We start from the raw sequence: 27,491 nt of genomic DNA on the forward strand, positions 1-27,491 counted from the left end.
TAGTCGTTAATGTCCCTTTATTGAAATTGCATCATTTCCAGTAGCACCTGATTACAGCGTTATGCTCCGCAAACGATTTTGAGCATAAGCTCTTGATGGATTTTTTTAAATTTAGTTGTGGCTGAGAGATTTTCAGCTGACTTTGTAACAGAAATCGACAGGTTAAGCTCGAGTTTCTTGCTGATGTTTGTTTTCCTGCTGATTTCTACACAGAATATAATGATTTCAGTAAACCTCTATCGAGGGATAAGGAACCTTCTGGATTCCTGCCACGTTCCTGAGCTTGTCAAGGTATTGAGCCCGACCTTCAGTCTTTTATTTTTAAATATACCTACTGTTACTTTGGACATTTTATTATATCGTTTTCAGGTAAATTAGAGTCAGTTTTTCCACTATGTTTTCTGCACTGTTACTCTAAGTGCTCATTATACTGCAGTAGAAATTGGATGCCAAGTGTTGACGCTGTGTGTGCATGTGTGTGTGTCAGGATGTGATGGCTTTGGTAGACCCCAAAGAGAAAGTCTCCAATGGCCCTGTGTCAGCTACTCCTCGTGCCACTGTAAGTAGGACATTGTGAAGGACGCATACAAAATGTTCAAGTTTCACAATTATCCTCATAACTTTCTTTGATGTGCCATTTTGTAAAGACATCTTCCCCACACCCCAAGTAAGAGCGCAGCTCTCCTGTGGAGATGAATGTCCATGTGTCTATTTGTACAAGCTCCTGTACCCGTGAGGTTGGACAGTGGTCATGTACATGTGTTTAACACCTTTCTGTCTCCTTTAGGGAATTGAGGGCAAGGTGTTGGCACTTGAGAATAAATTGGCTGAACTAAAAGCAGAGAACAAACCATTAGGACTTGTTCTCAAACAGGCCATCCAGGCTCTGAGTGCTGAGGAGGTAAAATTTCTTTTGGTCTCATAAGGCTCTTTTTCTTTTGTTTTCTTTTTTGAAGTTAGCTGCTTTGTTTTTGTGTTTGGTTTTGGGTTATTTTTTTTTCCTGAGAGCGTTGTTGTCTGATCAGAACCTGCAGCGTGCCCTCGAGCTGAAGCAGCAGCACGAAGAGGAGATGACAGCCGGCGGCTACGCCATCCTCATCAACCTGTGCTGTCGCCAAAACAATGTGGAGGAAGCACTGAACCTGAAGAGAGAATTGTGAGTGGAGCATAATGTGCGCACACAAACAAATTTTCTACACGCGCGCACACACACAGACGCACATGGCTGCACTGTGGCCAGTAGCAGGCCATTAAAGTTTAACTTGAGTGGTATTAGGGGAGACATTAATGCAGGGTCCAGCCGCTTAGTTGACTGGCTAAAACACAGGAAACTCTCCCCTCTGCCTCCCCCGTTTCCTTCTCTTCACTCACCACCTGCTTCCAGCATCAGCCTGAACACTGAGAACGTACAATAGATGAGTTGCATTACTGTAAGTGGAATACATTAATCAAGTCTGTCTGTTGCTATCTCTGTCTCTGCTTTTAGGAGTCGTAAGGACTCATCAGTAGCATTGGATGCCAGCAAATACCTTGCACTGGTCAAGGTCCTTTCTGTAAATGGCAGAATGGAGGGTAAGTTAACCTAGAACTACAAATAATGTATTTTTTTTTCCTTCTTTGTGCTATTAGTTTGACAAATTCTTTGATTAATAAATTTCTTAAGTTGTTAAGTCCTTTTTTTTTTTGAGTGATTAATCCTTTTTTGTTTTGTTTATTTTAATTTTGCGTGATGAGGATATTCTTATAAAGTTGAGCTTGCTCCAGTAGCCTTCCCTCTTTAAATAAAAGTAATACATACAATTGACTGCTGCTTTTTCTTTGTCAGTATATCTGGCTTGAACTTAAAAACCAATGCGCTTCTTTGTACGTGTCACCAGCTCTGTCACAATCTGTCATTTCCCCTCCCTCAAACCACATTAGCTGGCTATTTCCAGAATGCTACGGTGGGTTTCCTTCAGCCCATCGAAGACCCAATTACCATCAGTTTTGCCGCTCTGCTTTTTGCACCCAATGACAGGAAAAATGTTTCCCTTGTCTCTCCTCGCCGTTCCTCTCCTCCCCTTTTGCTATCTCTCTATCTGACCCTCTCTCCTCTGCTCCGTCGCAAAGCGTGTCATTCTCTTATCCCCTCCAACACACACACATACACACACGCACATCCGTGTCAGTGAGAAACGAGAGAGGGGAAAATTACAGGACTGTGTGTATTTTTCCAGAATTATTGAAATCTGCCTTGATGCTAATGGCAGATCATGTCCACCAAAGTGCTTGAACATTTCTCACACACACATACACACAGCGACACGCAAATTTGCATGTGAATTCAAGCAAAAGGCATTTGGTGGCACGGCGGTTGGTGTTATCCATCTGTGTATGTGTGTTGGGGTGTGTATAGGCAGCGCTAACGCATTTGCCATTAGTTGGAGTGTGCATATGGAGGGGGACGCTTGTCAGCCACATTAGCACACATGGCTAACCTTGATTTTAGCCTGTCCCCACCCAGACGCTGGTCCGCCTGGCTCCCAGCACACACCAGGACCAGATGAAGATCATGTCTCCTGGCATCCTTCTTTACTTCTCACTGTCTCTAATGGCTTTTTTTGTTTTTTGCTCATGGCTCTCTCATTTCACCTAACAGGCGAACTTTGTTTTTACAATACGTCATCCTTTTCACTTTATTCTTTTTACTTACCTTCCCCTGTTGCTCTTAGGTAATTCTTCATAATTGATTCCTCTTCTAATAGCTGATTGATCTTCCTATGCTGCTCGCTCCTCAGATTAACTTTCACATGTCCATAAATCTTCCTGATCTTGCATCTCTTTGGCTTTTTTTTTTCTAGCATGTTGAGGTCCAAAAACATCATTGTAGGTTCATCTGTTGAGATTTAGGAAAAGATTCTCCTGTCAACATGGGCAGGTGGAAAACTGCTGAACATTAAAATGTTTATTATTGTTATTATGTTTTATTCAGTACTGTAATAGTCCACATTTAGTGTCTATTTCAAACAAATTATATAAAATCCAGTGTTTATTGGCTAATACAGACATATGCTGTTATAAACACTTTTGTTAACAAGATCTACTCCAGATATCTTACTTCCACCAAAATATATGTTTGTGGTATTTTCTTGAGAATATCAAAATGATGTGCTTTAACTCACTGGATCTAGATGCAGTTCTGGATTAATCAAAGTTGAGCCAATCTTCACCCAATGCATCCATAACCCTTTAAGTAACAGATCCAGACGATCACAAAGAGTGCACCCAGCATAGCCTCTGTCCTCTGAGTATCCTCTCTCTCCATCTTTGCAAGCTCTGTCCTTTTTTAAATATACCTCTTCTATCACAGCCATCTGTTTGACCTGCCCTTGCTCCGCTTCCTCCACCTGTCCATCCTCCCACTTTGGTAAACAGAACTTGTTCTGGCTTTTGGTGGTCCTGGATATGTCTTTGGAGCTATGTGTGTTTGGGAAAGAGACATCACTAGCAGTCATGTCATGGAACATTAGGTGAACCACTGGGCTGTGTGATGTTTGTTTACCTGGCCTGTCTGCCTCCCCATCTCTTCAATTGTGTGCGCACACGTGTGTGTGTGTGTGTGTGTGTGTGTGTGTGTGTGTGTGTGTGTGTGTGTGGGTGGTCTGGCTCGCTGTGCTGGCCATGATGCTCGGCTGAGCTGATGGATATGCATACTGGCTAAACGAACAGATAAAGGGGGAGATGGAGAGAGGACGCCGTGGGGGAAGTTTGGACGGTGGACGGAGGGATGTTAGCTAGTGTTGATCCATTTGGGCAGATCAACTCCAAGCCATTGGTCTCAGTGATTAGTGGGTCTGTCAGTTAGTGATGGAGAGAGGTACGGAGAAAGGGAGAGTGGGAGGCATGGAGATGGATAGTCGGAGTGAAGCACAAGTTTCACTGGAAGTGATAAATAGTACAGACTTGACAACGACTCAAGTCATTAGAGATATTGTTTAATGTTGATACCACCATTTGTAATCAACTCTGTGGAAAACCGTTCTTTAGGGGGAAACTGTTCTGTTTTTTGAAGGTTTTCTTTGTTTTTCTTGTGGATAACCTTGCTCAGTTCGTCTGTTCATGAAGTGATGTCTGTTTCATTTTTGTCATTCTGTTTATTGACATTTGAGTGCATTGACACTAGTAGTGCAGAGACCTAAACTGTTATTATAAGCATGTTAAGTGTAGCTTTATTATCATGTATGCTGGTTGAGTTGAATGAAGAAATATTTTCACTATGACAAAATTAGCATAATTTTAAGTTTTCCCACGAAGGTGACTTACAGCAACATTATTAAACTGAACAGATTTAATTATCAAACGTTTGTGTCACACATCCACACATTCTTCCATCAAGCTCACCTCCCTGATTTGTGGTGCTTGTGTTCTTTGTTGAAAGAAGTTAAAAGCACACCTATGAGTGGGACAGAATATGAATATTGCATTATATCTTTTTGCTTCTTCTTACATTACATACATTTATACACTCGTTTTTACACGAGTGGTGAGCAATGAATTTTCACCAAGGGGCCTCATGAGAGTCGTAGAGAACCGCTCCAATAAGCTGATCTCAATTCTGCTCATGAATTTTATCTCTTCATAAGCTTATTAGTGCAGTCCACCACAACAGTCCCGATTTCTCATGTGGCCCCTTGGGGAAATTAAATGCCCACCCCTGCTTTAAACCAATTCCACCACTAATTTTACTTATCAGGGTCATGATTTAGTTACTGCTTAAGGTAATGCTTATGAAATAAATTAGCCTGAAAGGAAAAGACTTGAGGGTAATTTAAAAGTTGCAATGAAGAAAGCGGCTAAAATGTTGGGGTGGGGGGGCAATTGGAGGGCAGATCGTCTAAATCCTCTTGCTTTGTCTTCAGTGGCACAGATATGATACGGGGAATTGCAGTGTGTTGAGTATCGCAGAATTGGTAAAACGTGGGAATATATTTGTAGTTGGAAACTATGTTGATGGTATCAATTGCTGATATCTTGATAATTAAAAACAGAAACAGAGCAGCAACAGAAACCGGATAAGTTGAAAGAGTACCCTTTATCTTCATCAGGCCCACATTCAATTAACCAAACTTATCCCTTTTGAAAAGCTTAACCCTCCTTTTATTTTCTCCCCCTGTTTAGCGGTGTCTCCTCCACTGCTAGTCACCCCGTCCCCCTCTTCGCCCCTCTATTTTTTCCCCCCGTCCCATTAAATCTGTGACAGCCATGGGTTCCCATCGCCATAACAACTGGCATAGGGAGGTGGAGGGCTGGAGAGACAGACTGAAATTAGGATGCCAAAGCACTCACCAGTGGCCCCGTATCTCAGCCCACGAGGGTGTGTGTTCCCAGTAGAGTGACACTCGTTTGAGGGGTTTTGTTGTATTAACAGCTGTGTAGGTGTGGATATCATTACTCCCATGTGTTCACTTTATTTGCTTTCATGCATCTGTGTACTAAAATCTTCACCAGTGAAAAGAGCGAGGATCTTTGTAAGACAGGACCCAACATTATCCTGCATTTGGAGGCTTAATGGTGATTATTCAAATATATTCTGTGTCTGTGCATCTCTCCATCTCCCTCCTCCTTCTTGGTCATGCTGTATAGATTAGTATCCGTGGTGGAGAGCGGCTGTATCTCTGTCAGCCCATTAGCAGCTGTCTAAATAGATGGTAAACGCATCTTAATTGCTTTACCCTGATACACCACATATACACACACACAAACCACACTCTCTTTTCACCATTTAGCCCCTAGTGTTGGCCAGATGGACGCGTGGCCCAGTAAAAAGCCCTCCATTACCGGCTGGACTTGACCAAACTGATCCACCCCTCAGCCCGCTTAGCGAGGTCTCACTGGGTCCACGGCGGGCCCTTGTCGCCACATACCTATAATTTAGCCCCCCAAGTGCTTTCCACATGGCCACGGCAAAAAGCTGGCCTCCATTGTAGAGGTCTGGTAATTGTAGTCTCGTTTAGAAAACTGCAAGTAGCAATTAGCACAGAGTTGGCATTATACGGGGTTGGATTTGCATCCCCCGCTGGGTGCAAAATTCTGTTTTAATATGGGTTTGTTTCCCCCACATGGAATTAGCTAAAGGGGCCTTTTATCACATTCACACACCCTACTCTTCTCCCAGCCAATATCTGCCCTCCTCTCGCTTTCTTTCTCCTCTCTGCATCATCTCTCTTTCTCCTTCTCTTTTGTTCTTTTCATGTGCCCGTTCTCTGTCCATCTAATCCACTTTCACATCGCTTGCTTTGATGGAGAGGTGCATGCTGACACCTCACTGAAGCGTCGCACACAGATGTGGGAGCAAGCGTTGCTGACGTTTCTTCCTTTCCATCTCAGAGGCAGTGGACATCCTGAAGGAGATGAAGGAGAAGGATGTGCCGATGAACGACACACACATGACCACCCTGTTTCACGCGCTCAACGCTGTAGCGGCCGGAGGCGATATCCCTTCCATCCGCCGACTGCAAGACACGGTCTTTACCCTCGGTCTGGTCAAGCCCACTGCTAATCTCTGCTCCCCCGTGGTTACTGCCTACCTGGTCAGGTAAAAGAGATCCTAAGTGTTACAAAAGTGTCCCAAACTCCCTTAAAGTTAAAACATCTATTTGAGTTGTATGTTCCAGTTTTATGGCTGATGGTCTCCACTTAACCAGCCAACAAGCTCACTTTTGTTTTCAGATTTGAGCCTTCATCTGCCAAAGCCTGTTGCCAGGTGTGTGTATGCATGTGTGTCTCAATGAGTCACTCATTCCTCCCTATGATCATAGCTGAGGTTATATTCTGGGTCAGCGATTCAGATAGAGAGAGGATGTGGAAATTGCTCATTTATGTTAGCCGTGTGTGTTTATGCGCGTCAGAGCCAGGTTTTGTTTGTTTGAGGATGCGCCAGCTGCAACCTCTCCCATGAGCTCCCCCACCCCTGATCCCCTGAAACACCCACTGCTCTCCTCTGAGGTTTAAGTGTGGGTGTGTGGGGAGAGATGGCCATCGATGCTGCTTCTCATAATGCAAGTATGCAAATGAGCATTAGCAAATATTGGCTGCGGGGTCACTGCTATTGCCCCACCCTCAACTCTATTCGGTTTGTGTGTGTTTTTCAGCGCATGTGCGCGTTCTATTTGTCGAAGCAGCTTTTAAGTAGATCAACTCATTAGCATGTTAATTATGTACAGACCACTAATTGCTGGATTTACCATAGACACGTAATGCGCGGTTAGGGGGCACACACACATACTGTGCATGCTTTCATGTGCAGTTTACCTCTAGCGAGCTTTCTTTGCAGAGGTAGACCTCTGCAAAGAAAGCTCGCTTGCGCGCACACACATACACACACTCTCTCTCACCGGGTGCTCCCTTGTTGCTGTTTGTGTTGCTGTAAGTCTGGTCTCTGGCACAAACAGTTTCGAGGTTCACTCGTTAATCACTGCCTCTGTGAGATTAGCAGGCTAATTTACTACTGGGTCATCAACAGCCGCCAAAACACAAATGCACACAGCAGCTTAGCACAGCCTCATTCACAAATCAAGTGCCAGTTGTACTTCCTCCAAATGATACTGCAGTGAACACACACTAATAAACACGAAGGAAAAAGATGGTTGTTGGTATTCTAACATCTGTCATGTGTTTATGATTTGTTAGTAGGACATTTGGGTACGCTTAGTTGGCTGGTTGTTGAGTGTTGGTCAACTCATCTGGTGTGCAGATAAAATTTTGACAAAGTTGTCCAGTTTGCTGTGCATAAAGTAGATTGGTGTAATTGTAACAGATGGCTTAATTCTACTTAAAATTGATAGATGAGTAACAACTTAATAATAAAGCTTATTCAGGACACTCTTGTGAATAATCACTATTTTATTAACTTTATTTTACTTTGGCTACAGAGTTATCTTAGTTACGTTTTTAAATCCTATTTTAAAACAGCAAATGTCTTAAATTAGTCTTTTGTGAAAGTGCAGTGGTGGTTCTTGTAGTTCCAACAGTGGTTCAGTCAAGCCTCAGTACTGCAACACTTGACTTTTGCACGCCGGTTGAATCAGTCTCTTTGCCCTCTTCTCTTTTTTATCTTTTATCTTCACCCATTCTCCACCTCTTCATTCCGTCAGTCAGCGGACAAACAGTCGGAAGGAGGAGGAGGAGGAGGGATGAAGGGAAGCGATAACAGAGGACAAAGCAGGCATCACTCCCGCCTGCACCCATCTCATCGCAGCGTCAGCGCTAATGACTTAATGAACACTTCTCCGCCAGATTAGCCCTTGACAGCCCATCATATGCGCCGCCCCGTTAGCCGTCATGCCTGTCCGCTTTGTATTGTGTCTGCTAACCTGCGACTACGCTAGCTGGCAGCTAGCTCACATTGCCACATCCTCGTGGAAGTGATTAGCAACAGTAAATGCTAATGAGTCCAGCAAAATGAAGAGCTGGCAGGACGTGGATGATAAGACGGCAGCCACGTTGATGGAATATGAGGAGGAGGGTAGAGCTGAAAAGAGACAAGTGGCTCAGAGAAAAACGCCTCATTCACTCCCACTCCCTAGGAATAAAAGGAAGAAATGGAAATCCCATGTAGAGAAATCGAAGCAGCCGGAGTTGAATAATGGAAGAACGTGAAAAGACATGCTAAAACATGCATGTTTAACTCTTAACATGGTCGATACTAAATTAAGCTTATGTTTAAGTTGGTCTAATGAATATTTTTGACATATTAATCCTTTTAAGCCAACTGTTTTCTGATTGGCTGCCCCTCATAAACATAACAGCAGGTGGGTGCTCACAGCCAGGGCAGTGTGCATGAGATGGCCATGTAAGGACGCTGCCTCTGATTGATGTAGCAGAACAGTCTGAATATGGGCTTTGGCTCATAAGGTTTGTATATAATGATATATATATATATATATATATATATATATATATATATATATATATAGCCATTAAATAACAAGTTGGGAACAGCTGAATTATCTGTTCAGCCAAAATGGTGATGGGAATGATTCACATTACCACAACGTTACACGCACAGTTTCAATCATGTGGGGGGGGTGAACCGTACTAGCATAAGTGCCTTTCTTGAATACATGTAGTGGTGTGATGATCAGTTTCATTTGTGTTTCAAGACACAGACACCTCGTTTTCCCTCACGCGAGGACAGTGGCTTGATAACAGGCCTGCTCATCTCCTCCGAACAAAAGGGGGAGGAGGGGTGACGGAAATGGAGAGGGAGGTAAAGAAGGGGGAGTAAGATGAGGTAAAATGAGCTTCCTTGTCTAATCCTTCAGGTTTCTATGGAGCAAAGCGCTCGTTATTTTTTCAGGGCTTAATTGGCTGGAAAGTGGCTGACATGCAAAGTTGGGGACATTAACAGGGCTGTGCGCTGCAGTAAATGGCAATGCAAAGTGACAGTTAAATTGTACCTAGGGGAAATTATCCATCTTTCGACATCTTTAGCTCTTTTTTTGGGGGGGGGGGTTAGCGGGCGGAGAGAGGGGAGGAAGGCAGAAGGGGTATAATTGCAACGCCAGGCCCCTTTTCTCTCTCTCTTTCTCTCTCATTAGAAAAGAGGGATTATAAGTAGTTATGGAGTTGCTTGATGGAGGGATGAATAAGGTGGACAGATAGTTGAGATGATGAAACAAATGAGGAATGAAATGGCCTTGTGCACCACACCATAATAGTTAAAGTAATTGTATGTATATGATACGTCAACTACAAAGAGCATACTGTACTTTTTTCCCCATCCCTCTCTCATTTTGGGGGGTAAACTGCACACCAACGCCTCCCTTTCTGGTCTCCTCCCATCTCCACACTCTTTCTCTCATTTTCAAAAATCTCTTAGTCTCTCTTCTGCGTTGTTCAATCAGACTGTTATGCATTTGAACAGCCTCTTGACTGCCGCTGCTGAATAATGTTGTCCCTCTTCATTTCAATTAGCAGACCTCTTTGCCTTCCAACCCTAATCACTCCATCCCTCCTCCCTCCATCACTCTCTTCTGCTGCTGCTGGCTCACAGAAGCTGAACTCAAGGTCACATCATTTTCGGTCCTTTTTTTCCCTCTAAAGTTGTTGGTCTTTTTGGACATATTTCACAAATCTGCTTATTTAATTGATTAGATGAGAGGGAAAAAAACACTGCAAAAACTATACCTGTCCATTCTGTCTGACACTGTCTTTTTCTCACTCATTCACTCTGCCCCTTGCCTCCTTTGTGGGTGCCTTATATGCTTTGACCTCTGTGTGATTGACATGGTAATTACCCAATCAACAGATTGATGGCAGCGCTGTCACAATAGAGGGGATTGATGTGGTCTCTCCCACTCCCTCTTCTTGCTCTTGCTCTCTTACTTCCTTTACCTATCTCTGCCTCTCTACTTCTCTCGTTATCACTCCTTCAGGTGCACTCATCCTCCTTCTGCATGCTCTTTTGTTTGTTGGAAGGCGTGAAAGTAGAAGGTTAGGCGGGGGGGTGACATGAGATGAAGCTGTGGTGATGCTGCTGGCGGGGTGGGGGGGGGGACTAATTTTGTTGCCATATTTCTGTTAAATTGCTCAGCTGGGGGGTGAGGTCATCGGAGGAGTGTGAGAGCTGACAGCATGGGGGGGAAAAGATGGTGTGGAGGAAGAGAGACGGAAGGATAAAAAGAAGACGGGAAGGTTAGAAGAAAAGGGAAATGAGAGAAGAGAAAATGAGGGGAAGGTTAAAGGGCGTTGAAGAGACAAAAGGAAGAGCAAGAGAAGTTTGAAGGCGCAAGAGGAGCAGAGCAGAGAGGGTAAAGATCAGTGGAGTCCTTTTATCTGTTGCATTGCTTCCCCTCTAAAAGCCTGTCCAGAGAGACATTAGCCCCTCACAGATAGGTGTGTGCGAGTGTGCCTGATTGTGTGAGAATGATGTATTGGGGCCAAAAGGCTTCATCGCCCACAGTTGTGCTGTCATGAATTCAAAGGCCTGTATTGTTGGGGTGGGTCATAGTGCTTGAATGGGAGGTCACAGGGTTAACACCCCATGATACGCTCTTCTATTCTCTACTGACACAATCCTGTACATGACTGATTGCACAGACCTGGCATCTAACTCGCTCTCTGCTCTCTCTCTCTTTGTCTGTATCTGCAGTAAGGACGTGTCCGGAGCTCTCGAAGCGGCACTCGAGTGTCAGAAGCGCTACAACCACCTGCCTCGCATCCACGACATTATTGTTGCTCTGGTGGAGAAAGGAGAGACTGAGTTACTGCAGAAAGGTTACACACTTTGTACATAGTCATCACGTCCTGTCCTTCAGCTACCTTTTTCCACATCCAGTAACCCATCTATCATCAGTTTGTATTAAAAAAAAATACTAATGGGCAATTTATTTATTTATTTTTCCTTAATATTGTAAAGACTATTAGAGAATCTGGCAATCCCCTAGAAGGAAGCATTTGTCAAGGACTAATTTTTAACAGGAAGAAACCTCCAACAGAACCATATATTTATAACCCACTATAAAACATGGATGTTGCTATTGTCATATCACTCATAGATCCTTTTCAAGGTACCGATGGGTGTGACTTGTAGTTTGACCAACGATTCATCAATCAGACGTTGTTAGCCAGTGAGCATATCTGAAATAATCTTTCTTTCTGAAACATACTAACTAGAATATAGAAAATAGACTTTGCTATATTTTGTTTGACCCAAAATTAGTGGCTGAGCTCATAAACTAATCGGAAAGTGTTTATAGATGTCTGGGCAAACAGCTGCTTTGATGAAAGTTTAGGGCACTTCCTGTATTGTCCTTACATTTCCGGCCAGGAAGCTTCATCCAACCTTTATACTGCCTGTGGTCTGAGCAGGGGCTTAGGGAGTAACTTTGAGTATTGTAACTCCCTTTATTTAGGCCTCCCTCGCTCCTCTCTCTACCGTTTGCAATTAGTACAGAACGCTGCTGCAGCCTTTTATCAGGTGCCAGAATGCATGATCATATTACTCCAGTTTTAGCCAACTTACACTGGCTTCCTGAGAAATTTCGCATTGATTTTAAAATTCTTTTACTCACTTATAAAATCTTAAACAATATCGTGCCTAGCTATTTAACAGAACTCCATTTGTATAATCCTAAAAAGCACTAAGATCTTCAAACCAGATGCTCTTAATACAACCTAAGTCTAGGCTGAAAACCAGAGGTGATCGTGCCTTTGCTATCGCAGCACCTGGACTGTGGAACAGTCTCCCTATTGCCAATCACACTTCCGAGTCTATTCAGTCTTTCAGATCTCACTTAAAGACTCATCTTTTTACCTTGACTATGACTAGGGCTGTGCGATATGACCAAAATCTCATATCCCGATATAAGACTTCTATCAACACAAAAACATTTTGCATTTTCTGAAACTTCTGTGAATGTCGGGCAGCTCGACTTGCGTGAAGTGTTTCCAGCTGGGTATCGTGTACCTGGAGTTGAGTGTTGCATGAAACTGTACATTTTTAGACATAAGTTGTAACGGCCACCGTTTTCTTTGTGAGTATTTATTACACGGCGTGCTGCGGGGAAAAGCCTGTTCTAACGTTTGAGTCTAAGGTTTATTTTTTTAGCACCTGGCGGCTCTTTTTTGCTTCTCATCCGTAAACACTCTGCATACTCTTTCACGTTTATTTTGAAAAGTCTCAACAGGATCTTGAGCTTTATTGTGAAAGGTTTATGTGGAAAATAAACAAGCGGACATGCGATGGTTTTACTGTCATTGTTGCTAACGACAACGCATAAAAACAGGCGCTTGTCCGCCTGTAGTGTGGTTATATTAAATATAAGAGAAAGAGAGAACTTTAAGAAATTAATATAGCCACTACAGTGACCATCACAACGATGAAAAAATATTGCTGTAAACGGTTTATTTTGCGACACCACGAAACAAACGATAGCGTAAAATGAAACGATAGACGTTTTTATATCGTCATCCGATATATATCGTTATATCAAACAGCCTTAAGTTATTTTGACTATCATTTGGTTGGCTTCTATGTTTGTCTTGTCTTGTGTTGCTGTTTGGTAAATTTGTCTTATTTTATTTATTTCCTAATTTGTGAAGCACTTTGATGACGTTGTTTTTAAATGTGCTATATAAATAAATTTTGGTTTGGTTTGATTTGATTTATGGAGGGGCAGCCATATGCTATAGCTGGGGTTTAGGCAAGAGGGAAAAAACATAACTACGGGATCATTCAGGTTGTTTGATCGAGCTCAAATCAAATATTTAGTGGTTCCACATCCTCTAAGGACGAGAAGATTTTACATTTTTCTTAAATTTAAATTTTTTCATTTATAAATTATAACATGCATGTTTGTTTTGTCATGCAAACAAGAATAGTCCTGGTGGGATTTCAAACATTTTTCATTAACCTACAGATTAGGAGTGACAAAAGACGGGTTAATCTGAACACTGGACCAGGATTCCCCAGAGTTCAGAAGTTCAGAATAGCTGTGTACTCTGTCACTGCGTCTCACAGCTATAATCCAAATTTTTTCCCCCACTCCAGCTTAGCGTGAACCATTTTTGTTTCCTCTGATTGACTCCAACCTTTTGTTATTCATTTGGGTCTTTGTGTGTGGGGAGGAGCTATTCTAAAGTGCTCATTCAGTGTTTGCGTTAAACGCACATGTAACAAGTGCCAACAATCCCAAGAGAGCATAAGAGGACAAGAGAGTGAGAAAGGTTCAGACCAGGGTCACGGTGAAGCATGTCAGCCAGTCACATTTAGAACAGTCTCCCTGTATGTTGACAGCGATGCGGTGAAAAGGTCAAGTTCGGTGAGCCGCTGGGGCAAGTGGCTCTGGAGTACGTAAAGGTTGAAACTGTACAGTGGAGCACCTCTCCACTTCCTTCCCTCCCCTCTGTCTCCTTTCATTCCCCCAACATGCCAAAAGGTCACAAACCCTCACAGTTAGTCGCTGCACCCTTAAATCCAAAGTAACTCTGATTAAAGTGCTGAAAGAGGCCAGCATGTAAAGCAGTGTCAACTTACGAATAACAAATTACACCGCCTCTCACTCCATCATATAAAGCATCAGAGAGGATGACTTGTGACATAAACCTTGAGTCGCACTCGCAGCATCGTGAGTACCCCTGTGGACCCATGCTGATGCAGTGCACGAATAGTCTAAAAATTCACCTTAAAATACACCTTTTAAAATAAAAGAGAAGAAAAGCTTCCAGCAGAATGGCCTTCAGCTGTCCAAAACACACTAAAAGCATGACACAGCTTGTCAAAATCTTCATTCACATGTGTGACCTTGGTTTGGTTTTAAGCACCAACAGAAAAATAAAGTATAGGGTTTTCAGAGGGTCTGGCAATTATAGCAACTACTGAGCTATTTTCAGATAAGAAGAGGACAGAATACTTTTAACCTGGAAGTTTCAACAGGATCCTGCTGGTGTGGTTCAGTCTTGGGAAGATAGGATTTGCACATAGAAAATGCTACATCATTTAATCCAGTCAGAAACTCTGAAAACTTGTTCACATTGGAGCCAATCAGTGAAATATTTCCAGCTTTAAATGAGTGCAAATGAAGGGAGTAGGATTATTCTTTTTTTTCTGTTTGCTGAATATGCAGATTCATTTAGGTTACTGAAAGTTTGCAGAGTGTGTGTTTGTTTGTGTGTCTGGTACCTGTTCTGAAGCTGCTGGATGGAGATAGTACGTAACGCTGAGCAGAGCGTTTTAGCAAGTTCACCGGGGCAGCTTAGGCTTTCATTCGGGACCTGTGTTTGTTTGAGAGCTGTCTTGATAGGGCTGCTTTGTGAGTGGGACATTGTGCCAAATAATGGAATCAGAAGGAAATGAAGTGTGTGGTGGGTTTGTTTACCTTACGTGCGTTTTTATTCATGACCTTTCTCTGCTCCGTTTCCTCGCCTGTCTGTCTTTCTCTTCAGCCATGGACTTTGTGAGCCAGGAGCGAGGAGAGATGACCATGCTCTATGACCTGTTCTTCGCATTCCTGCAGACAGGCCGCTACCGCGAGGCCCGGAAGATCATCGAGGTAACATTGTGTCTTTATTGGAAGGTTTTATTTGTTTTTGTTAGACTGCACTCTGCCCTCTGATCAGATCAGATCTCCAAAGAAAATTAGTTTCTTAGTCTTGGAGAATCTAGCTGATGAAAAATTGTTCTCCGGTGTGCATGGCCGTCATAAGCCGCACAGGACATGTAGGATGGAATTGCCAACCCTCTTTTTGTTATTGTAAATCATCTGACCTGAATATTCTATGAATATTTATATCTTTGTCATCTTAAGTCCTGCTTTAAAATCTGTGTAGATTAGTGCGAGAAAGAGAGAGGCAAAGCGGGCAGATAAGAAGCGATTTTCACATAAATGGAGAAGGGGTTGGGAATGGACAACAAAATAGAGAGATTGATGAGCAGATGAATAGAGGGATGAGCCTGACAACAGAGGAACAGAAACAAGGCCGATCAGAATGAGAACAAAACAGTGAAAAATATCTTAACTCCCTCGCCCTGACCTTGCTCTCTCTCGCATGTCCTGGCGTGCACTGAAATGGGGATTTGTCCCTCTTGAGGATTTTCAAACCCTCTTAAATATTATCAGCGTGTTATTGTGCCTCTCGCTAGATTGTATGACTGTTATCCTACTTATAATAGCGAGTCAGCTACGTGCTACATGTGTGAGATTGCTGATGCCTTGTAAATAGATGTACAGCTGACCTCATCATGGAAAAAATAGCTCAGATTTGAATCCCACTGAAATGTTGTAGCACAGTACATACAAAAATCCCCAGACTGCAACTGAAAAAAAATGCAGGAATATTGATTTAAAAGTCCAGCAAGCCTATTTACATGCCTACTGAAAATTAAAGCATACAAGATGTTAGTGGACAATGGCTGCTTTTTAACCATAGTGTGTATTTACTACTTCACACAAAGTATCACATCTACTGGCATTTTTATTAAATAAATAATTGTAATCTTTCCTTATCTGCTTTTCTGGACAAAGTTATCACTTTTCTTCAGATGTAGAATTTTTCTCTCATTACTATAGTCGCTGTTGATTACATTGAAACTCCCTGGACTCCTCCATTTATTTCGGGAATTATTGCCATGACAGGACTCGACGTCCCTGGCCTCAGGAAGCTATTGATTAGTTCTCTCAGAGGTGGGAATTGAAGATCCACAGAACAGGGCCTCTGCCAGACACTTCCATTGCACCCTTTCTGTATGTTTGGGCACGCCAGGCCTATCCGGCCACCCGATCTACTGCACCACCAGGTGGTGACCAGTTCACAGCTCAGCTTCTCTCTTCATCCCATTATCTAACATATGCCTCCATAGATCTGATAATACAATTACAAAAATCAACCTGCAGCCTAGAGTGTGCTGGTAGATATGTATCTGTGAACGCCTTAAAGCAGGGATTATACTTTTCACGAGTCTGTCAGAGTTTGCTCGGGTCCCAGTAATGTAAATTCCATTGCCAGATGGTTAGCGTGAGGGTCTATGGTGGACTTAAAAGAATATGTCAGGAATGACTGCTCGGCAACTGGGTCTCCAGTTCCCCAGTTTTACAGTTAACGGCTTTTCTTTGCTGTCTTTCAGAGTCTAATCAGGAGAAAACAAAAAAAGGCAGTTGATATATTTCAAAAGCCAGGATTCACTTAACCTTCACAGACTTTTAGAACAGTCTAAACACAAAGTTCACTTTTGAACTCCCCCGTATTATACTTGGATGGCGATAGATCCACCGCTGAGGTGATAAACTACAATTGAATTATATCTTTGACTCAAATATGCATACGCACACTCAGATGCACAAATACTTTTTCCCCTGTGAGAGCGTCAAGTGGCAGTCCAGAGTGGTGTCTCTCTTTAGGCTGTGTTTGGTATAATTGGCAGCTGATTAATCACAGCTAATTAAATGTAATGATAGAGAAAGGTGGCCAATTTTGTGCTAAATGGTCATGGTTAGATAGGGGATTGTCAGGTGGCCAGGCCTATTATTGTGTGTGTTATGGTCAAGGTTAGGTAGTATTGCTAAAGAGTGGTAAGCCATTATGTGTTTTTGTGTTAGGGAGAGGGGTTTGCCTCTGCATGTGTGTATTTGTGTGTGTGGGGGGCTAAGTGGCCAGGTGATTAGTGGAATTAGGACATTAGGAATTGAGATGGAGAGGGTTTGTTAAGTGGAGATGAGGAAAGGTCGACTCCAGCACTTTCTTTTTGTCTATGCACGTAAGTAGGTGGGAGAAACCTGTGAAGATGCTTTGGCAACTAAAGGCTACGCAAGACACTGAGCAAGGTGTCAACAGGGACTCCAGTATAGTTTTATTTGAGCTGTTTGACATGTTTCCTTGATCTCTGAGCGACCTTTTGTTTTTTGGGGGCGTGGGGGTTGTTTCGAACTTGAATTCTTTTCATGTAACCATGCGTGTGTGTAAACTATGTGCCTTCTTATTTCTGAGGATTCTGTTTTTGGCCCAGATTAGGGAGATTTGTCCTGATGGATTCAAAATCCCAAACATATTCGTGTGTGTGTGTGTGTGTGTGTGTGTGTGTGTGTGTGTGTGTGTGTGTGTGTGTGTGTGTGTGTGTGTGTGTGTGTGTGTGAGAGTGAGCAGTTGTGGTGCTTTGAGCCCTCAAGACTTTACCAAGTAAAAGGAATCAGAGGCAAAGAGATGGAGCACTTGCACCAGGCCTTAGTCTCTAAGAAGATTAGACAGACTGAGAGAGAGTGAGTGCAACACATTTTAATTTGTCCCTTTGGCTGGTTGGGTAAGAACATAATGCCTTTGCCTGGGACAGCTAGAGGGATGGAGAGGAGGAGCAGGAGAGATTTGGAGGAAGAGGGAGGGATTGAGAGAAGTGGGGATTGAAAGAGGAAAGCATGGCAGTCAGGGGAAGGGATGAAGCTGGTCTTTCCTTTTACTCTCCCCTCTCTCACAGTATGATGGGCTCCCATCAAAGAGGCCAGCAGGGATTGAGCGCTGTTGATCCTCATTCAGATTAACTTCCTGCCAGATCGGTCTGTTCTTTTTTTTTTTTCTTTCTTTTTTTTCCTTAGCCAGATTACCAGGAAGACAGGCAGAGTGAGGTTTCTCAATCCTAGTCTTATTCAGATTGTATCAAAGCCCCCAGGAGACAGATGAAATCCTGATCACTGTTATTCCATGATAATCATCTAGTCACTCCTCATATCAGACTAAATCATAGCTACATGAGCCTGCAGATCAATCTATGTCAGCCTTTATTGACAGCCCACACACTCTATCTGTCTGCATCTCACTGGTGTCCTAAAAATCTGAGCAAATCTCCTGGCTGTAACTGCCGGGGCGGCAGATTCTCTGCATTTGAAATCATAATTTTATTGTTGAAGTTCCTTTTTTAAACGCCATTTTCAAGAGTGTAGTGGGAGGTCTTTCTGTAGTATTTCCACAGTTCATATAGGACAGTTCCAGTGTTGCATTGTGGAGTCCTAGATAATGGTCTCTACTACAAGGTAGAGTGTACTGGAAGTGGCTTCACTGGGTTTTTAAACTTATTCGTGGCAAACATTTGCTATTCCTGCTCCCCACGATATACATTAGCTATGAGAGTTTTTTGTATCAATATTGCTCTAAAATGCACTCAACAATCCTCTTTGTTTGGGTTGCCTCTGAGTTTTCTGCCTTCATTTATTCCCAGACTGTTATTCTGAAATACAGTAGCATATTTTGTATGACTTCCTCTTCTTTGTGGAGCAGAATATATGTTTCTTATGAATCTGGCTGTATGTTTGGAGTGTAGAAGAAATTTCAGATCAGTTAGATGCTTCTATGTTGTTACTGGATTAAAAACAAAAATCTGAAATCCGTAAATCTTTGCACAGCACTGAAAATTTGTCAAATCTGAGTTTTGGATAACTGATTATTGAAAAAGTAATTTAAAGCGAAAAAGTACTTTGCGAACTTCTAATGGACATATTCACTACACTGTGAAACTCAATGATTTCCTCAGATGTAGCTTTGCTAAATGCATGTGTCCGACTCCTGAACACATATTATATATCAGCTCTGTTTTCTTTGTATCAGTAAATTGCCCTTTAGCTTTTATGTATTGATAATCTGCCAAACTAATTATCAAACACATTATCTTTAGAAATAGAGTGACTGAAGATACATCATTGATGATCTTGTAAAACCACTGCACTTTCACAAAGCCTCCTGCCAGCAGACACATTTAATTTTTAAAATCTGTTGTATATCAGCTCGTTATTAGTCTACACCAATAGATGCTAATATTTAAGGACTCTTTATACTGGGGTACGGGTGGATCAGTGATATGTTAAGGATAATGCTTTAATGGTTTTGTATTATATTGATTTCCACCCTATGTTGTGCACAGTGAAGTAATGTTTTTTTTATTTGTCCTTTAGTTTCGAGAGATAAAAATTCCTTTAAGGGAGACCTAGTCAAGGGCAGCAGAAATTGCAGCAAATATAAATAGAAGTAAAGAAACAAACACAATTGGCATGAAGTACAGACATTGTAGTAATAATAATAGTGACACTGATAAAATATAAGCCTGGTGTTGGAAGATGTTATTAACCGGGATCAAGTAAAAAAAAAAAAAATTAAAAAAAAAATTGAAGTATATCTTGTTGCTATGCAGCATCTGACCAGTTATTTGACATCTGAGACATGTGAGGAACAATTTACTGAAGCTGCTATTTATCAATTAATCAACTGATTTCTTTTGTCTGTTTTCTTTTATCTAGACCCCTGGGCTGAGGGCAAAGCCTGGACGCGTGCAGTGGTATGCAGAGAAATGCATTTTAAATAACCAGGTAGGTAACACAAACACACACACACAGGCCTAAAATTACCAAAGCCACACAAAGAAGAAGAAGGAAAGAATATAAAAGAAAAAAAACAAAAACAAAGTTAAAGTATATATTCTGTCTGTGTGTACAGCTAGAGGCCTTGGAGCAGATGGTGGACATGACAGCCAAGCTGTTTGAGTGCGACAGAGATGAGATGTACAATTATCTCCTCCGACTCTGCAGTAAGTCTTTTCCTTTCATTTGTCTGTGTGCTCTTTTATTTGGTTTCTCTGTTTGTGGCTTTGACCTACAAACTGCCCCCACTAGCTGGTGTGTTTGATAAATTACAGCATAGTTGAGGGTCAGTCTGTTGATCAGATTAGTGCTTTGATTGCCTTCTCTCAGCATGGAGCGCTTTGTCAGAAATTGCTCTCTTGAGCATGCTGGGTAGTGAGCTGACTATACAGGCTCACAGGTCTGTGTGTCATGGCTTCCAATAACAAATCATAAACATTTTCTCATTCTCACTGCTTTGATTCTGGTTGCTTTCAGAGGAGACCAACAATTGGCAGAAGGCAGAAGCCATGTGGACGAAGATGCAGGAGGAGAACGTCATTCCCAGGGAGAGGACTCTGCGTTTACTGGCAGACATCCTGAAGAGTAATGGCCAGGAGGTCCCTTTCGAGGTACCTGAGGTAAGGTCCCTTGCAATAAAATGATAATCCCAATAATGCTCAGTTGGCAGGTCTGTTATTAGAAAGATGATTGCCATGAGCAGGGAAGGCAAACCTAAAAGCAAAGGCAAGAAGAAAGAGCTGTGAAGGTGCCTGATATTAAATATGACATACAGCCCTGTAGCACCAATGGTAAGACTCAACATAGTGGGCCTGTTCATAGTTTGTGTCCTTAAGTCTTTAATCACAGCAGTCAATTTGATCAGTTGAAGTAATTACCTGTCAGGTAATATTTCCCTTTTTTTGAATTTTTATTGTCTAAAAAGCTATTTTTTATGATGTGAGATTGTTGCTATTTTGAGATATTATATTAAGTCATTGTTTAATCAATAATTAACAAATCATTGAGGCGTTCCCCAAGGCTTTGTCCCAGGACCACTTATGGTTTGAATATAATGCTTCCTCTCAGCCAGATCATTCATAGCCTTAATATTGCCCATTCAGTTTTGCTCATAACACAGTATTAAATCTCTCTCTGCTGTGCAACACCAGTAGCCTTGACAGTCTATTGACCTTTCTAAATGGCATCAAATCCTGGCTATCTCAGAACCTTCCAAAGTTCATTTGATAATAACTTTTATATATTACCTATTGGTCAGAAAGAATTCCACTTCTCTAGCCTACACTAAGTGTAGCTCACCTAAAATGTCAAGCATTGAGCTCATAGCCTAACAGGGACTTTTGGATACTGAGCTCTGTTTTGATGTTCAAACAGGAGGAACAGTCTGATGATTGAGATCAGAATGACAATTTCATTTATTCTTATAATTCTCTCTTTAAAATATTTTTTAATTCTAACACTTTTGTGACTGTTTAACAGGCGGTGCTGTTGATTTTATTTTTCCTGTATTTCTTATTTTGTGCCTTGTTAGTGTTTTGTTTGTTTTATAGTAATCAATACTAAGGCTTGCTCAGCCCTCTTTGATGGTTTATACCTAAAATTGCATGGTAATAACACAATAATTACATTTAATATTCGGTACATTACTGGTCCTGTACTGATGTGGCAAAGTGCTTTAAAAGTTGCACTCCCTCATTCAAATCACAATGGTCTAATTACTGCTTTTTTTTAATTTAGATGACACTACATGTTTATTTTTTTTGTCTGAATAAAACTGTTGCTGACTGAATCGATTAACCAAAGAGCAGGTTGACCTCAGACTCTGATTGTAGGAGCAACCCCCCCACGCCCCCCAAACAACCTCTGAAAACTCTTATCAGCCGCTCTCCATGCAGCCCCCCTACTCTGCTCCACTTTAAGCCCCTGTTCATTACATGCAGAGGAAACAGGATTGAAGCTCTGATCTGAAGTGTAGTCAATCAGACCGGTTGGCTGGTGAAAGGAATTACAGCTCGATCTGTCTCTAAATCTGTAATGCCAGACTAATTTAGCCAGACACTAAATGCTACCATATGGTTGTCGCTTGATGCTTGGCTCGATATGAGTGTTCAGCTGTAACGAAATTAAATGGAGAGAATTAAATTTTATTTCTTTACTAATTAAATACAATAATTAGTAAAGAGATGAAGTCTTAAAGCCTTAAATTCCTCTTGTTTGCTTCATTCCTTCACTATGCATTTTTCCTGAGCTTGGTGTGCGCGCCTGAAGCAGCCTGAAGCATGATGAGACAGAAAGTGATTGCCGTTGCCTGAAGCGATGAACTTCGTGACCCCAGGGGCTCTTGAGTTGACACCACCCGCTCCAGCACACACATTCTCTAGCACGCACACTTTTCCTTTGCCCCTGGGGTGCCAAACCTAATTTGCCCCCAGCCGATACAGCTTAACCCCCTTCCCTTGCTGCTACATGGGTGATCGAGCATTATGGGACCTTGCCCTGCCTGTCAGGCATTATTGCACTGTCATATATGCACATAAACACACCAGCTCTTTCCCAGGACACAGCTGAACATGTTTCAGACCTTAATACTTGGTGTAGCTGCATTTTGTGGGCATCAGACTGAGTTTAAGCATTGTTTTACACGTGTGTTTGTGTGTTGTTTTTCTAGACCTGGTACCAGCAAGCTGCCACCACACAGCAGGTCAAGTTCGCAACAACCCCCACTGCAACTGAAAGTGTTAGTGATTACCAGGTCCGTCTGTTGGCCCTCTGTAAGAAGGGCAAGGCCAAAGGTAAGCAGCAGGAGGTCCTGCTATTGTTCTCCTGTAAGACTTAGAGGGGAGACATACTACATTTGCCATACTTAAAACATCAGAGGTGTATAAAATGACCAATTCCAGTCTCTTAAAACTAGAATTTGAGAATATAAGAGAATAGAAATTGTTTATCAGGCAATTTCTGTTTTATATTCAAAGAGTTGTGCAATATTTCTGCAAAACCATGTGAAAGACTCATTGCCAGTTATTGCAAACGCTGGATTGCAGTTGTTTCTGCCATAGTTAGCAGAACCAGTTATTAGGTTAATGGGCGATTGGTTTTTCTCAAAGGGCTAGGTAGGCTTGGATACCTTTTTTCCCTCTTAATAAATGAAATCATCATTTAAAAACTACAGTTTGTATTTGCTCTGGTTATTTTTGACTGATCTTCGATTAAGAAATCTGCAAAAAAATCAGAAATCGGGAAGGGGTAAGTATTTTTTCATGGCACTGTATGTATTGCACCTGCAAAACAAATTATCTCCAAAAGCATCGAAATGTTTTTCTTTGCTCAACCCCAGTTAGCATCTTGATAAATTACAGTCTGCTACACTCTTACGTGGGATTCTCTTTCCTAAGAAAGTTTTTTCTCCCCAAAATTGAGCATCTAACTTTCTGACATGTGGGGTTTTTACCTGCCCACCTCTTCATTTTGCTTTCTGCTGATTCATGCTGTGTAGGCATGGCATTTTCCTCTTGACCCAGCATTTTTTTTAATTGTACTATTGGTGAAATCTACTGAGTGCCAAGCCTGCTGATTCATTGAGGGGGGGAAAAGAATAAATGTCAAATTATACTTGAAATGAAGTAGTTCATATAGCAGTCTTGGGTGAATACTGTTCAAAACAGATGCTGTTAAAGGCGCAATAAAGTGCCTGCTGTCAGAGGAATGGGTCAGGTTTAATTACTGTTCAAGTTTTAAGGCGGTCACAGACACTTTTGGACAAGTTCAAGGTATCCAAACATCACACACCTGGCCAGGTGGTTGATTTTTGAAAGATACATGTCAGAATTTATTTGTCATACTGCCTTCACCACAGTTGAAGAACATCACCTTAAATTATTATTACCTTTTAAACAATGTTTGTATGTAATTACAAATATATAATTTTTCCAACTACTTTAGATACTGCAAATACATGTTTTCCTATAAATATTGAGGAGAAATGGTAACATCATGTTTTACTATTGTGTGTTCAGATTAGGCTGTTCCAATCCATCAATACAAGGATAATCTTAAATTCTATTTTTCAGTTATCTCAGCCAATCTTATCACTCACTTTTCCCCTCTCCCTTTTTTCTTGCTTTCTTCCTGCAGAAGCATTCGGGATGCTAAAGGAAGCTGACAAAAAAGGTGTGGCACTAGGCCCCTCCCCCTACGACCACCTGATTCGTGCTCTGTTGGCTGAGGGATCTATGGATGAAGCCATGGCAGTCAAGGACATGTAGGTGCATTAATATCTTGATTTGTGCCAAAATCATCTGGAAAAAAGCATTAAAATATTACTGCTTATAGTCTCAGTTTATTGTCTTGTACGTATCCCTGGTTGCTAAAAAGACTTCAGGTTGTGCAGAAGTCTATGCGGACTTGTAAATGCTGCTGTGTTTAGGGGCTTAATGTCTAGTATGAAAATCATACAGTCTTGCACACAATGCAAAAAAACCCTTTTCATTTGTAGGTGTAATGCAAGTGTTGGTAATCTCACACAATGCCTGGATTGCAGATTTTAAATTCGCATCTGGAGGAATGTCACTGGTGAATTCATCTCCATCCAGCTCACAGTCAGCTTTGAAGTGAATTTGTATGATGGATTGTCAGTTTTATAATGGATCACACCCTAAAACATGCAGTAGGAGGGTTTTCCAATGCTGTCAGGTTTAGCAGTTTGGCGTGACATAATGCAGTTCTCTCCATACATCTGCTTTGATTTACAAGGAGTGGGTTTTAGCTTTTGTTTTAGAAGGGCAATCAGATTTTTTTCCCGATATCTAAGTATGATAACCAACTAATTGTGTTTAGTTTTTCCTTGAAAATCAACAGCAGCAAAACAAAAGGGATCCCTTTCCATAGTTGTTCATATTTTAGAAGAGGTAACATAAGTGAAATATCCAGCCCCTAAAGCAGACAGAAAGCATAGCAGTTTGTATTAAACTTACAATTCAACATGTAGTTTAATGCTCTGCTACTTTTCCGGTCACTCCTCAGCTGGTGGTAGCAGGTCGCCTCAGGCTAAATCTGCAGCTCCTCAGTAGACATGAGGATTACAAACTGATTGTGTGCTAACACATTCAGTTCTGCTGGATATGGACAATGGTTCTTACTAAGCCCTGAGAGACACACACACGCTTGGATATATAGATTAATTTTGGTTCTCTGGAAAGTGGGTGACTTTGTGCAGGGACATCGGTCTTCTTCCAATTAGTAATGTATCATGTGTTGTTGTTTCGTTCGTGGGCCATATCAGGGCTTAGGCCTGGAGACGAATGGATGGACAGACAGAGGTATTAAAGATGCGAGCTTAGCACAGGGCTGATCTTCTTCTCTGTTTTGTCTTTTATAGGTAATCTCCAACTTTCCCTTTTTTCTGTCTCCTTTTGTCCCTTTCTTTATATCACTTTCTTTCTGCAGAGGAGAAACACAGAAGCAAAGAGTTACGATAATAACATAATGACACACACTGACTGAAGAGCTGCAGTTACTAATTTGTGCTGAAAGAAAAAACATGTAAAAACATCTATTACACTATCAGTCTCTTCCCTGTTTCCAGCTCCCTACATGGTTCACTCTCTTATATTATGAGAAATAATCATATCAATTTTAGAGCCGTGTTTCAACAAGCACAAGGCAATACAAGCGATAACCCATCTCCAGTCTCTGTTTGAATTGGTTTATGGCATCCCTGCCTGGATAAAAGCTTAGTTTATCTGCGCTCTTAATGAGAAGTGAAATGAGCTGAGAGGAAAGTCGGGGAGAAATGGAAAGGAAAGGATGGAGATAAAAGGGGCTAAATGGGAAAAGAGGAGTGAACAAGGGGAGGAGGGCTAGATTTAATCACGTACGGGGATAATGAAGACGCTATAGGCATTAATTCTCAGTGTGTGTGGGTGTGTTTGTTTTTGGGTAATCTGTACAGAATTGAGCAGCGGGGTACTTATGGTGAGATTAAGGGATTGGGAGAGAGTGATGATGAGAGAGAAGAAGAAGTGGGTGACGCACAATATCCCTAGAAGGAGAAGGTGAGAGTGTGTGTTGGGAGACAGCTTCTGGAGATTTTCTTCCACCTGATAAGAATAATTCTGACCCGCTGCTCAGTCTCCGCAGCAATCTGTCGCCGACCCTGTTACTCCTCCAATCTCCGGCGTGACCCTGTCACAGCGGCCGCCGGATGCTGCCCGGCCTGGTGTCGCCACAGTGATAAGGATTGCCAGCCTGATGCTCAATTGAGCGGGCAGATTAATCTGGTTGCAGGGGTATAATAATAAAAAGAGGGGGGAAAGGCAGGAGGCAAGCTTGATTGAGGTTTTAGTGGCAAAGAAATGAAAAAGAGGAGGGCTGGAGAGGACAGCAAGTTAGATGGACATGCGGAGTGAAAGGAGGAGGATTTGATGAGAGGGAGCAGCTCCCAGAGGAAGGAACATCACGTATACGACAACATCAATCAACCGCTTGATGTCTGCATTATTTTCAGGTCACAGAGAAGCTCAGACTTGTTTTCAATCAGATTTGTCCCTATTGTCTTGTCTGTCATATATCTTTCAGCTCATGCGTTTATCCCCTCTCTCTCTATGGAGTCTAACGCTTTTCAAAATGCGATGCCTGATAATGGCGGGGACGACACCGTCGCACGGCTATCGCAGATTATAAAGATGTGTTTTTAGAGATACAGTATCGGCTTTAAAGTTGGAAATAATGGACTTGCCCATAGCATCGTTCAGATATGGAACAAATCTGTCATGTATATTATGTATTTCTGATATCAAGAAATGGAAATATTAATAGAGGCATTATGAGAGTCAAATATCTTTAAAAATAAACCCAAACAGAAACACTGTGGCGATGATTTGCACATTTATCTTATTTTTACATAATTTACTCAACTACATATGTGACAAATTGAATTTTGTTTAGCAAAAAAGGTATAAATAAAATGTTAGTAGAACATTTTTCTTACAATGGGCAAAACAATATTTGTAAATTGCCAAAATCTCAGAGGCAGCTTTGTCTGAAATGGATAGCTTTGTCTGTTTTTGTTTATTACTTTCCAACTTTGTGCAAGAACATGAAATCTTAATTCTCTTCTTCATTGTCGTCTTCTTTTAGCGGCTCCCTTTAAGCGTAACCACAGCGGATAACCTGCCTGCTGCCAAGCATCCCCTTCTGTCAAACCAACCCCTCTGCATCTCCTCCTTCACTACATCCATGAATCTTCTCTGTGGTCCTCTTCTTTTCCTCCCATCTCAGTCTTGTTTCTCAAACTTTGTCTCCAAACTGCTCAACCTGAGCTGTCCCTCTGATATACTAATTTCTAATCCCATCCTTTCTGGTCACTCGCATTGAAAATACGAGCATCTTCAACCCTGCCACTTTCAGCTTGGCCTCACCAAGCCATACATAACAGCAGGTCGCTCTATCATCTGTAAACTCTTCCTTTCACTCTCCAAAACTCTCGTATTTATCCATCTTGTGTAACTAATATAAAATTGGAAATTATTTTAACATTTAGTAGCTCACAATTGATGTGAGACAAACAAACATCATCAATCCCTTTGGCTGATGTATTGGTGCACTCCTAGCGTATTC

At 41.8% G+C, this 27,491-nt stretch overlaps 1 protein-coding gene across 1 annotated transcript in view; it reads left to right on the plus strand.

Annotated features, from left to right (window-relative positions):
* lrpprc (leucine-rich pentatricopeptide repeat containing) overlaps positions 1 to 27,491 on the plus strand; it is a 59,803-nt gene that overhangs the window by 19,741 nt on the left and 12,571 nt on the right. Inside the window, exons 18-30 of the mRNA XM_085427582.1 lie at positions 214 to 291; positions 488 to 559; positions 788 to 901; positions 1,026 to 1,156; positions 1,487 to 1,572; positions 6,367 to 6,574; positions 11,132 to 11,256; positions 14,926 to 15,032; positions 19,755 to 19,823; positions 19,951 to 20,041; positions 20,352 to 20,494; positions 22,543 to 22,666; positions 24,009 to 24,135. Of these exons, the coding sequence (XP_085283708.1) occupies positions 214 to 291; positions 488 to 559; positions 788 to 901; positions 1,026 to 1,156; positions 1,487 to 1,572; positions 6,367 to 6,574; positions 11,132 to 11,256; positions 14,926 to 15,032; positions 19,755 to 19,823; positions 19,951 to 20,041; positions 20,352 to 20,494; positions 22,543 to 22,666; positions 24,009 to 24,135 (1,475 nt within the window). The remainder of the gene's footprint in view (positions 1 to 213; positions 292 to 487; positions 560 to 787; positions 902 to 1,025; positions 1,157 to 1,486; positions 1,573 to 6,366; positions 6,575 to 11,131; positions 11,257 to 14,925; positions 15,033 to 19,754; positions 19,824 to 19,950; positions 20,042 to 20,351; positions 20,495 to 22,542; positions 22,667 to 24,008; positions 24,136 to 27,491) is intronic.

The sequence above is a fragment of the Rhamphochromis longiceps genome, linkage group LG13 (genome assembly GCF_057381845.1).
Source record: "Rhamphochromis longiceps isolate RC_006_pf linkage group LG13, R_longiceps_female_GT1.1, whole genome shotgun sequence".
In the NCBI taxonomy this organism is placed as follows: Eukaryota; Metazoa; Chordata; class Actinopteri; order Cichliformes; family Cichlidae; genus Rhamphochromis; species Rhamphochromis longiceps.